A 12,810-nucleotide genomic window follows, 5' to 3' on the forward strand; every position below is an offset into this window, starting at 1 on the left:
GGCTCGGTCCGAACCAAAATTTGAGTCAGTCTAGTCTAGGATACTACTCATTCACAAAGATTGATTTACTTTAATGAATTCTTTTTCTTAGAAAGAATTGACACAGACACAAAAAAATAAGAAAAAATATTGTAAAGGGTCAAATAATTCTTGAAAACTTAAAATTAGAATTAGGAAATCTTTTATTATGTTTTTGAAAAGGTTCTAAAATTATTTTTAAATCAATTTAAAATCATTCAAATCCTCTCTCATCAAGACAACTAGTTTTGTTTCCAAAACTCATGTTTAAAAACTATAAACTAAAAAATTACAACCACCTTAAGCCTAAAATAAGAATTTCCTGTTTTACGATTATACATAAGTGTTTCATTAGTCATTATAAAATTATAATCTTTTATAATTTGATCCTGTGTATTGCATGTATTGAAACCAATTACCATATGACTTTTCTTTCTCCTTCACAATCTATAGACATCGGCGTTTTTCTTATTAATGTCAAGAAATCACATCATTGCTTCTTTTGATCCTCCCATTTTCTCTCCAAGTTAATAAAGCTAGAGTTAGAAATTGGGTAGGGACAAAAGAGCCTTTGCCAAGTGTTTTTGGAAGTATTGTAGGAATGGAATCATTAGTAGTGATGATGACATTATCAAATGGTGAAAGTTGCCTAATTCATCATTAATTCACACTTGAAGCTTTTAAGTGACACCACCGTTCTCATTGGTTTTGTTTATGTATGCTTTTCCCTTTGTTTTGGGTAAGGGAACGTGCTGGAAAATGACCCTATGTAGGCCACCAAACCTTTTCTGCCCTTTACTTATAAGTGGATATTTGTGCTATATAAAAATATTAGGGTTTAGATATGGTTAGTAAGATACATTATTGGATTTTTTTTCTTCTATTTTTAATATACTTTTAACTTTTTTAGCATTAATAAAATGTTAATTGTTTCTTTTTCCTGAAAATTGTGAACACTGGTTTAGATAGGATTTTCGAGATCCAGTCAAAGATAAAAATTATTAGAAACAATCTTTTTAAAAATAATTAGAGATAAAAAAGTAAATTCGATAATTTATTAGGGACAAATACATATTTAATTTAAATATTAATAATTCCAATAAATAGTGCTGTGAAGTTGAGTTAACTTAAAATTTACTTTCTAAATATTTTAATTGAGTTTCACTCAAACAAGAATATGGTTAATGACATTTAGAAGGACATAGATGAACTTAAAGCAAATTAACCACTCCACACACCATTTGTATTGTAGGATTTTCATTATATACTTTTTTAAAAGATGCTTATTATTTATAACCTTAATTCTTCTAACTTTAATAGAAAATTAAATTAAATTAACGTTATTAATGTACTTTAGAATTTTTAACCAAATTATTGTTTGAAGAAACATTAGCTTTTGTAATTTGTTTTTCCAATGTGTATTATCATGTTAAATTATCTTATAATAATATTTTTTTTAGCTGTTTTAACTTGAAAAACTTATATTTCAATAGAAAAATTTTGTAAGAAAAAAAGTTACCGAAAAACATTACAAAAAAAAAATCTTATACTTTAAAAATGAATCAAGAAAAACAAAATTTTTTCTACTTTATACTGTAAAACACTCAAATGTTTTTCGTAATAAACCCCCTATATATGTAATTAAAAACAATACTTCCTCTTTTACTTGATACAAGACATAAATTAAATTAGAAGAATTTTCTAGTCTTGTTTTATTTATATGTAATTTTAATAATAAATAAGAAAAAGTATTTTAAAAATCATTATAACGAGGCTAAATCCGATAGATTAATTTTTAAATTGAATAAAATTAATTGAATTAATTACTCTATCAGAAGTAAGTTATATGAAGTAATTAAAAGAATAGTAGAAAGGTGGACAAATAAGATTTTGTTTTGAAATGGAATAATATTTAATCTCTATAGGGACGGCAAGGGAATATTCATCTCCATTTTTAACAATTGATGATTATACAAATTCTCTCGTTCTGGTTGTGTAAAGGTATATTCATATTGAGTGAATAAGATAATTTCTGTGTATTAAGATAATACCCACATAGCAACAACTTATTCTTCATACATCATCTCTGATAACTTTAGTGGGATAAATCAACGTAAAGATAATAAACAATATTGAAATGAGTGCAATTTTTAATCTTTTTGTATGACCTAAATCACCTGATCCTTATCTATGTTGAAGATGTAAACTTTTAATGAATGTATTATATTCGTTTGTGCATCTCCCCTAGGCCATGGGGATCTTCTCATCATCTTCACGCACATGCCCTCCAACTCTTACGTGCTCTTCTTCCATTGCCTTTCACAAACTATTTTCATTAAAAAAACTAACAACTAAAATTTTATCAAAATAGAAATAGCTCACTTGGAATTCTAACATTTTCGTTTATAAAATATTGATATGCAGACTATGGTTCAAACATGATCACCGTTTGGAACACTATTGTAAAAGAAAGCACGTTTGCAAAAAGATAGGAATGGATGAGAGTTAGAAAGGAAGACTTTGAAGTCCAAAATCTTGTGCAGATTTCGGTGATATTAAAGAAAGTGTTCCTTTTAGATATTTGTTAGGGAATGATGTAACCTAACCAAACCGACCAACTAAAAAACGAAACGAAAGTGCTACGTGTCAGGCTCTTGAATCATTAAGCAAGAGAACAAGTGTGAATGAAGTCTTTTACAGTACAATTATTTTCCATTTTTTTCTTTGGTTGGTGAAGAAAACAAAACATTGTGTGGAAGAATTCTATTGTTTTCTGCTTTTCTTTATTGACGATAAAAGGCAACCAATCATGAATCATCTGTTAGGTGTTTGTTTTCATTGGTTGAGAGTTGAGAGTAGAGAGTACTCTTTATTTTCAGTTTTTGTTTTTTTTTTTTTGGGAGTAAAGAAAAGGGTGAAGAGAATACATACACATGTTTGATTGTTTAAAGTTTGATGCAGATAGTCCAATAATGGCTTTGGCATCATCTACTTGCTGAGGTTTTGGTCCCTTTTTTCATTTTATGAAGGTAAGCAACAACTCTGCACTTTTACTGTTTCAAGAGATTAGTCTGAATGCACTGAAGAAAGAAACAAATTGAGGTATCTAATTTATTAGAGGTAGCAATGGCATAAAGTAGGTTGAAGTTGACATGAGGATGGGTGGCCATGTTGTTGTTGACACATGAAAGGAACACAAGAGGTAAACCCAGGGAAGTTCAATTTCAATGGTGGATGTTGTTTCCCTCAGATCCAAGGAACTTCTCTTCTAATTTGTACTATTTGTTCTTGTCCTTGTTTTCTTGTTTATAATTTTTTCATGACCCCATTTCCCTTGTCCCCTTGTTTGCTAGAGAGAGACAAGGCACTGACTTTGACAATGATTTGGATTTCTTGAATCATCTATTTTCTTCTGCTCCATGAATTAATCAAAGATTTGTGAGGGGCAGAGAAATTAATGATTTTTTTTGGACTGTTCTCTTTTGGGGTTTAAATAGAGAAAGGGTCTATGATAGAGCTATTCTAGCATCTAGCTTCACTGTTTCAATATAACCTTTGATTTTGAACTTTGTTACACTGTAGAGGAGATTTGTTCTGAGATCTTTTAATTTCTTGCCGTAGGAGTTTTCTTGTCTTTGAGAAGAGGTTTTGTTGATAGGGTTATTTGAAATAGGATAAGGCTATTTGAAACAAGGCATAAATACAACCTATGGAGGAAATAACTTCGACGGTTGCAGTGCCATTCGCACTTGGGAATTTAATACAAAAAGATCCATCAGTCACAACCCACATGGAGATAACTGGCCTAAAGCTCAGGGCAAACACTGCACCAGTATTAATATTAAATCCTGCAATTGAAAGTGAAAATCACTCAGATATTTGTCTTCAATCCCAAATTAAAGTGTCTTCAGAAGCAAAGAACAACCAGGTTGGAGCTGACCTTGTCTCAGAAATGGTAAGTCAAGGAGACAATAATTGTTTCCATGCTGAAAACCAAACCCAAAATCAATCATTGTTAGCTAAGGATTTTAAGTGTGAGCCTATCTCTCAATCTGCTGCTGGTGACAAAAGTAGTCCTTGTAGGGAGGAATCTTCTGTTTCTGTGGCTAATTGTTGTGAAATAAGTTCACCTATCACCATAAAGGTTGATGATAACACAGTTCATGGAAGGGCTGGTTTGACTGAGCCGCCAGGTTCAGCTATAGAGCCGCTGCAGAACATGGTTTCTGTTGCTGGGGGGCATGAGAGTGAAGATGGAAGTGGATCAGATGAACCTGATAAAAAAACATTTTCTGTGGTTCATGAGATTGCAGAGAAGGCTACATGCTTGGACTTGAGTGGTGCTATCAGCACTAACCCACTATGGGGTTGCTCATCAGTTTGTGGAAGGAGAGAGGAGATGGAAGATGCTATTGCTGTTAGGCCTCATCTTTTTGAAGTTCCTTCAATGATGGTAATGGATGATTATGTGAGTGAAAATTCAAACTTTTCACCAGCCCACTTTTTTGGTGTGTATGATGGACATGGGGGCTGTCAGGTATGCCTTAAAAACACTTGCTTTCAATTGTATCATCCAAGTTACTCCTTATTCCATTCCATGTCACATGGGGGGTGATGTTTTCATAGGTTGCCAATTACTGCCGGGAACATCTTCATTCAGTGTTGGTTGATGAGATAAAAGCTGCACGATGGAGTTTGGATGAACAGAATGGGAGAGAAAACTGGGAGAACCAATGGAAGAAGGCATTCTCCAATTGCTTTCACAAAGTAGATGATGAGGTTGGAGGGGTTGGTGAAGGTAATGGAGCAAGTGTTGAACCTCTTGCTTCTGAGGCTGTTGGCTCCACTGCTGTGGTTGCCCTTTTGACTCAGACTCACATAATAGTTGCAAACTGTGGAGATTCAAGAGCTGTCTTGTGTCGTGGAAAAGAAGCAATGCCACTCTCTGATGATCACAAAGTAAGACATTCTTTTCAAGGACAATGTTTGCAAACATTTACATAAGTGTTTTTAGTGTTGTTCTTTAATTGAAATTGGAATTTCGCCTTAGTAATTGACATTTGAAGTCAATGTTGAATTTGGAGGTGAAGTTCTAATTCTGATTGAATAATGGTACCAAAGCAAAGAACTATACTGAATTTTGTTCATGCTTCAATTTTATTTATTTTTTGGAATGGACTATTATTAGAAGCTCTAGTTATCTGATGGAGGAAATTGTTTTTCATCTTTTTCAGCCAAATAGAGAAGATGAATGGGAAAGGATAGAAGCTTCAGGAGGAAGGGTCATTCAATGGAATGGGTACCGAGTTCTTGGTGTTTTGGCAGTATCAAGATCCATAGGTATGTGTTTACTGTGTTGTTTTATAACACCAATTTATACAGGTGCAAAAAATTATTTATGGATAATATATATTAATATGCTCTTTTTCTGAAAACACATTCCATAAAGCTTTTGTTTTGTTATCAAATGGTTCTCCATTAGTCTTCTCCTATCTTTTCCTTAATTTGCTCTTTTTAAAATATCACCAAACTTGAACTTCGTTCACATTTTAGACGGTTTAAATGAAAAACTTTATATATAGAGTTATATATAGAGTGTATAATGTGTTGCAGAATGTAAATTTGGTTATTGTTCCTTAAAAGGTGACAGGTACTTGAAACCATGGGTAATTCCAGAGCCAGAAGTGAAGTGTATCCAAAGAGACAAAAACGATGAGTGCCTCATTCTGGCGAGTGATGGATTATGGGATGTGATGACAAATGAAGAAGCCTGTGACTTTGCAAGAAGGAGAATCCTTCTTTGGCATAAGAAGAATGGCAACAACTCATCATCACAACAAGGCCAAGGACCTGACCCTGCAGCTCAGTATGCTGCAGAGTATCTATCTAGACTTGCCCTTCAAAGAGGAACCAAAGATAACATCTCTGTCATTGTTATAGACTTGAAGCCCCAAAGAAAACTCAAGAAAAAAGAATAAAATAGATAACCCTTTATCTGGAATAGCTCTCAAATGTATTCCATTTCTAAAACTATCTTTTAGTCCTTACCATATTTGTTTATTTATTATATTGGCCCTTCAGTTTTTCAACAGGGCTATGCATTGTATGCCAGAATTTGTTGCGCACAGGGATGCCTCACGTTAAGCCGAGATTGAGGTGTCACTCTGCTGCTGCCCCCATCAGAAAGTTAGATTAATTTTTAATCAACAATATTGTAGAAGTTTCAAGTTGTCTTATCAAATAATCATCACAACCACTATTGAATACATTATTGCTTATTTTCAAATGAGTAGGTACATATTTCTCTCAAGAGTCTGTATTATAAAACATTTTACTCTATCTTGGCAACAAAACACTATTCTCTGACATAACTATAGAAGCTGGTTTCGCTGGCTCCATTCTGCAAATTCTGGTCATGGTAATTGGGGATCCTCCACCAAGTGACAGTAGAACTTGCCATTTGCCAAGTTCACAGAGAATGCCATATCGTTCACTGCTCAGAACTGTGTATATTTTATGTGAAAGGGCCTCATATATTACTACTACGGAGACTAGGAAACTTGGAAGCAAACGAGCACATTCCACATTTACTTGTAGTTTAGGTAATAATATCTGCAAATGTATGAAATCGGCTTTAGAAGAGTTTTCCAATATATTAAGTAGCACAATACAAGCTTTAAAAACAAGTGATCATTTCAATAAAAAATTAGAAATCAGTCAGGTAATTTCTTAGTCTCGAAGCATGAGTATCTATAGCAGTTACCAAGGTTTAAAAAACAGTCTGCGATTACAATTTTGACTGCAACATTAAGTGACTGCATCAGCTGAAGTTGCCCCTTAATTTTTCACAATATTTAGAGTTACAGAAATTTCAACTGCATGCAATTTAAAACCTTGGTTTGCTTTGCTCCCTCCATATAGAAGCAACTATTGTGACAGATCAAAACATTTTGTTTATGGTAATTTGCATTCAAGAATACCTAGTGAAGTGATACATAGCACAAATTCTGTTACCTTTGAATAAAGTCCAGGAAGGAAACATACCATGTTCTATATGGTTGCAAGTGTAGATCCTGCGTTGTAGAAATAAGTTGAAAGATCCACATTCAAGTCCTCATACAACTTGATAAAAGGATGGTTCTGAAATTTAAATCAGAGATATACACAGTAAGAACGAGTATTTGATATATTTTACATGGGTTACTCATATAGTTAAGATTATGCATACTATAAGGTCACGAGCAGACGGTCTATCTCTTGGATTTTTCTGTAAACTAAACACAGAAAAGACAAAAGGATGATCAGAGAAGCCTCATAAAACGCACAATAACAAAATTTATTTCAAAATAGCTGATTATATATATATAGTGATTGGAGGTCCAATCTCTAAGATATGTTTAAACACAGGAGGATTTGTTCAATGAAATTATATAAGATATCATTAAAAATATAAAGGGCATCGGACACAATTTAGATATACTATATTACAAAGTATGAATACCTCAAAAAAAAAAAATTATCTGAGGGAGCTATTAGGGAGATATTATATATTATATATATCTGACATTAGATAAATCCACATAAGAAATTGATACCACTTTTAATTCAAAACTTCAAAACATTGAGTTTATGAGTTTTTCATCTTATATGGTATATATCTTTGTCATTTCTATCCGATATGAGACTTCAGCTCACCAGATTATTCCCAACATGTTTTAATTTTCTTTTAGTGAGAAAAGTTCGTTGAGGTTATATGATTTGGTTACTGAAACATTGTTAATATATACCATGCTGAGATAAATGAGCAAAATTCTGGAGAAAAATCTTCTGGTGGAGCAGTGGGGGAAGGTTTTTCAACAATGACTTCAATAAGCTGGAAAATATTTTCCCATCCCTCACGTTGATCTGGCGGTGTATATGGAAACTGCCCCGTGGCACACTTGAGCAAAATCAGTCCCAGGCTCCATATATCACTTTTGTAGTCGTAGCCATTCTGGTTACTGGTGATTCTCTCTGGCTGCAAAATGAGCATGATGGAAAAGTTGTATTCCATGAAATGTTGGCAAATGTAATTGCCAAGAGGAAAAATGATAGATAGATACACTTGCTTGTGTTACTCACAGACATATAGCTGTGTGTGCCAATGAAAGTATTTGCTTGACCAGATGTATTTTCCATGATTATGCTTACACCAAAGTCAGTAATCTTTACCTCCCCTCTATGATTTATCAGCAGATTAGAAGGTTTTAAGTCCCTGTGGATAATGTATTTTTCATGGTGAAGATACATTAAACCATTCAGCACCTACATTGTAGTGGTAAAACAAGAAAAGGGTATGTAATCTAGTTAGGAATGAAGAGAGAAAAAACTCAGATGGTGCAAGGATGAAATGCAATATTTTATTTCTCACCTGCTTGCAGATGGCAGCAAGATACGACTCTGGAATTTTTTGAACTTTGTTCAGAAGATCTTCTAAGGATCCTCCGTCCATGTACTCAAATATGATTGATATGACACCATTATGGTAGGATGACTGGTAGCAGACAACAACATAAGGACATTGTGCTGATTGATTAATTTTTAGCTCAAGTGCTATCTGCCTTTGAATAGGCTCCTCAATATTCATATGAATTTCCTAAATCAAGAACACATTTAATATGCTATCAAACCAATAAAGAAGATAAATATTTAGTCATATTCAAAACACAAACCAATGTATACATACACTGATAAAAGAAAAAGAAAGAAAGAACATATGTTGACTGTGTGTGGACCTACCCACACTTTGACCCAAACTTCTATGGGGCAGATTTCTGTAGGCTGAAAAAATCATGTCTAGTAAGAAATTGGGACCAAAAACTAACCATCACGAAACTACAGGAGAGAAAACTCAAATGGAATGAAACTGTATAAAATATAGTGTGTAAAAAATTAAGATGAAGTACAGGGATGAAAAAAAAAAAAAAATTCTTCTTGGTCCCTTCTTTCACAAGTCTAACTCAAAGAAGGAAGAGATAAGGGGACTCTGTGGAAAATGTGGCCAAAAATCAATAAGAGAGACCAACCACGTCTATCTAATTAATTATCTATCTTTTCATGCATAAGAATACTAGAATATTCAATATAAAAGATTGAAAATCAAAACAAACCTTTCTTTTATCTTTTATTTTGCAATTTTTGGATCATTATACAACTATTTTTCAACTTTTCATTTTCTATAACTTTCCATTTATAAAAATAGAAACAGCATCTCTTATTCAAGTAACACCAAAATACGGATATTAAATGAATGGAATTAGTACATTCAATATGCTGTACAATTATGACTGTAGTCTTCTGATCATTACCTGAATTTGTCCCCTTTAACTGATTAAGTTATCCACATCCCAATGATTTATGTTCAGTGGCATTAATAGGTCTAATGTTAATTGAATATGATGACATTTCTGACATAATGGATGAATGAAAATGAACTTACTCCTAAGGAAACCAATTTGTTAAACTCTCTTTGAGATCAAAACTTCCTGAAACTTTATGTTCCCTTGGCTTACACTAATTTCATGGAGAAAAAAAATTAAATATCACAAAATCTAAATTCTTCATGAGATGGATTTAATGGAGAATGAAAATGATTTTACCATTGAAATTATGACTTGGGTTGACATGACTGTACAAAAACAATGATAAAAGAAAAAGAAGATGCAAGCTCAAAACAATGTACGTATGCAGTATACCTTCAATGCAAAAAATTGATTAGTCCATTTGTGTTGCACCAATTGCACTATCCCTCCATTTCCTTTTCCAATCACTTTGATTGTATCAATATCTGCCAGATTCAACTGGTTGTCTAGTGGCGTGATTGGTGGTGGCTGAAGACAGCACAGATATTAAACTCAAAATCAAAATCATCAGAATTCAGTTTTCATGTAACCTGTTTTCAAAAGTGGATTGACCAAACAAAATACTACTAAACAGGAACTCCAAGATTCAAACCTCTTGAGTCAAGGACCAAGTAATGCACAGAGATTGAGATCATAATATTGCAAAGGGTCAAAGTGAGATAGATTACTCTTTACCCTTTTATAATTCATTATTTCCCTATTTCTAACTACTATATGAATCATCTAATTTCATACTTCTCTCCCCTAATTATATCTCTCCCTTTCAAAAATAAGTTTATGCAAAAGTGTTTTTCTAGAAGCCTGCAAATTTTCCAAAAGATCAGCAGTTTATACCATAACTGACGGGTTAACTACACAAACAAAAAAAAAGCATAGAAAGGATGATACTTTGGCACATTCTGTTGACCCTAGAAGTTCACACAACATTCTGGTTGAAACCAAAACAAATTTCTTGAGTCTAGAAAACAACAAAACATATTTTATTTTATTTTAGATAGAATAGAAATGAAATTATAAACTAAATGTATTCAGCACTTCATAAATTGAATGCTGTCTCCAGAACAAAATCTTTAACTTCATCAGCTTGCAGCCTATGTTCCAATCCAAATTATTTTAAACAATATCTTATTATAAGGGAGAAACACCAAACATTCTATCGTAAATTAAGTCTTTTTCTTCTCCTAAACAAAAAAGTTCCCCATTTTATCGAACAACACAAGCTCAGGAACCCCTTCTTGTCAAAGGAAGCATTTCATAAGTATCAAAAGATCAAATCCAAAAGAGAAACAACTTACCAACCCAATTGAACATACACATTTTTCAAAGAGGGAACTAATAAAGTGCAAAACATAGAACGTTAAAGAGAAAAATGTTACAGCTTCCTCTTCCTTCTCAGAAACAACTCGAACTCCTTCCTTGTCGACAAGCAAGTCCACTGCCTTGAACGTTTCACTTTCAGACTCAGACCTACCGCACCCAAATACCCACAATTCGAATCAGCCAAAACCACACACAAAACAAACACATTGAATCAAAAGAGAGGCTCACAAAAACTTGGTGGAAAATGAACCCCAATCAGATGCAGGAACAGTGAGTTTGAGACCAGAGCTTAAGCTCCCTTTCTTCATGATTATGAGCTCCCACTTGGGTCCCCAAGCTCCAAGAAAAAAAGAAAAAATAAAGACCTTCTTTATACGTATATATAGTAAGATTATGTATGAATATGATGAAAAAATATGAGACAACTAAGTGATTATAGTATATAATATGTGCAAGTAACTGAGTTGAAAGTGAAAGATTTATAGTATTTTGAAGATTGTGATGTTAAAGTTGAAGTTGCAATAGGTTGGTAAGAAGAAGGATCACAATAAAGGAGTAAAGAAATGAGGTTTGAAGTTTGAAGAGGAAGACTTGTGTTGACATTTCAGACATTATACGCGAGTCTCATAATAATACTCTTTCTCTTTTTTCACTGCTCTTTTTCTTTATTCAGTGTTCTCACGTGCAATTGCGAATTCTATTAAAGACCATTTTTTTATTTAATAATTCGTGGAAAACTTATGAACACATAATCAAGGTTTCTTTTTCTTTCTTTCGATGTTACAGATTTTTCCCGCACCACTAACACAGACGGTGAGATTATTATCTTGATCAAATAAACCAAATGTGTCTTCGTGATGTAATTAATTATGTGCGAATGATCAAAAACTAACGTCATCATTTCCTATAAAATTTTATTTATTTAAAAAATTACAGCTTGTGTTTTTTAATTTAATTCTCCGTGTTATTATATATATATATATATATATATATATATATGAAAAGAAGAATCAAAGTACTGTGCCTTATAAAATACCTTTTATTTTATATTTTCTTAAAATTTAATTGATTAAATAAATTAAATATGTTTTTAGTATATAAAATTGAATGTCAAATTATAATTAATTTAATAATGAATAAATATAATTATCATAATTCAACAAAATTAATTTTTTTCTTATATATTAAATAGAGTGATTTAATCTGTTATTTGAATTGGATTGCGTCAAATATTGCGGTTTAAATGTTACCTAAAATGCAGTTAAATATATGAAAGAAAAAATAACTTTGTTGAGTTAAAAGAGTTATATATTTCTTTTTAAAATATAAATATCAAAATTTATGAAAGTTTAAAATATGAGCAAATTTTAATGTTGTGTCTAAATTTAAATTTAAATTATATTATATATATATATATATATATATATATATATATATATATATAAATAGTAACGGATTATTACCACATATTTAAAAAATAATATTATCTCTTTTAACATGTTTTCAATTTAATTTTCATGCATTGTTAATTAATCAATAAACAATAAAATTTTTATATAAATATAACATTTTAGGTAATAATTATGAAAAATCAAAGTAGTAAAAGAGTCTTTTAATACCAATTACACATTTGTTTATTACAAGTGTAGTCTTTGAAGTGGACACAATTTTGTAGTATCGTGACATGCATTCTAGATAATCATCCACGTGTGAACGCCAAGACTATTTAGGAAACAAGTAAAAAATTGTCTAATAATTAATATAATTGTTATAAACAATATTTATCTGCTTAGGTTGCAAATACTTTCAACGTTGAATTGTTAATATATAATTATTAACTATTTGGCTTATTATTTTTAAGTGTATAGACTTTTGCCTTTAAAGTATTAATTCTCTCACTCAAATTTGTTAGTTTTGATTTTGTGACAAAAGAAGTAATAATACTTTAATTCTAAGAAATTATTTCTAACACACTTTTTTTTACTATTGATTAGAATTTATTGATAATTGAGGAATCATTAGTGATGTTGATTAAATAAGATATAAAATTGGTCGCATTCTGTTTTCCTAA

General features: G+C 31.8%; 2 protein-coding genes across 7 annotated transcripts; one reads left to right on the forward strand and one right to left on the reverse strand.

Moving 5' to 3' along the window:
- Positions 1-2,746: 2,746 nt before the first annotated feature.
- LOC114164513 (protein phosphatase 2C 50-like) lies at positions 2,747-6,284 on the forward strand. Of its 3 annotated transcripts, none has more exons than XM_085666244.1 (5): positions 2,747-3,047; positions 3,137-4,555; positions 4,645-4,977; positions 5,253-5,358; positions 5,662-6,284. In XM_085666244.1, exons 2-5 carry the CDS (start codon positions 3,728-3,730, stop codon positions 5,994-5,996), a joined length of 1,602 nt encoding a protein of 533 aa, XP_085522370.1. In that variant the 5' UTR covers positions 2,747-3,047; positions 3,137-3,727; the 3' UTR covers positions 5,997-6,284. The 3 variants fall into 3 exon arrangements, with proteins under 3 accessions (XP_085522370.1, XP_027905018.1, XP_027905021.1); XM_028049217.2 differs by having other exon boundaries at positions 3,640-4,555; XM_028049220.2 differs by having other exon boundaries at positions 3,692-4,555.
- LOC114164515 (mitogen-activated protein kinase kinase SIPKK-like) lies at positions 6,211-11,362 on the reverse strand. 4 transcript variants are annotated; one of them, XM_028049226.2, is made up of 10 exons: positions 10,968-11,362; positions 10,796-10,886; positions 9,753-9,887; positions 8,797-8,838; positions 8,429-8,653; positions 8,230-8,322; positions 7,806-8,035; positions 7,247-7,292; positions 7,063-7,158; positions 6,211-6,630 (listed from the first exon to the last, which is right to left on the reverse strand). In XM_028049226.2, exons 1-9 carry the CDS (start codon positions 11,045-11,047, stop codon positions 7,069-7,071), a joined length of 1,032 nt encoding a protein of 343 aa, XP_027905027.1. In that variant the 5' UTR covers positions 11,048-11,362; the 3' UTR covers positions 6,211-6,630; positions 7,063-7,068. The 4 variants fall into 4 exon arrangements, 3 of the variants coding, with proteins under 3 accessions (XP_027905027.1, XP_027905025.1, XP_085522371.1); XM_028049224.2 differs by having other exon boundaries at positions 8,140-8,322; positions 10,968-11,358; XR_003599557.2 differs by lacking the exon at positions 7,247-7,292 and having other exon boundaries at positions 8,140-8,322.
- Between the last annotated feature and the right edge of the window lie 1,448 nt (positions 11,363-12,810).

This window comes from Vigna unguiculata, chromosome 9 (genome assembly GCF_037176805.1).
Source record: "Vigna unguiculata cultivar grain cowpea cultivar isolate G323 ecotype 2 chromosome 9, ASM3717680v1, whole genome shotgun sequence".
NCBI classification, from domain to species: Eukaryota; Viridiplantae; Streptophyta; class Magnoliopsida; order Fabales; family Fabaceae; genus Vigna; species Vigna unguiculata.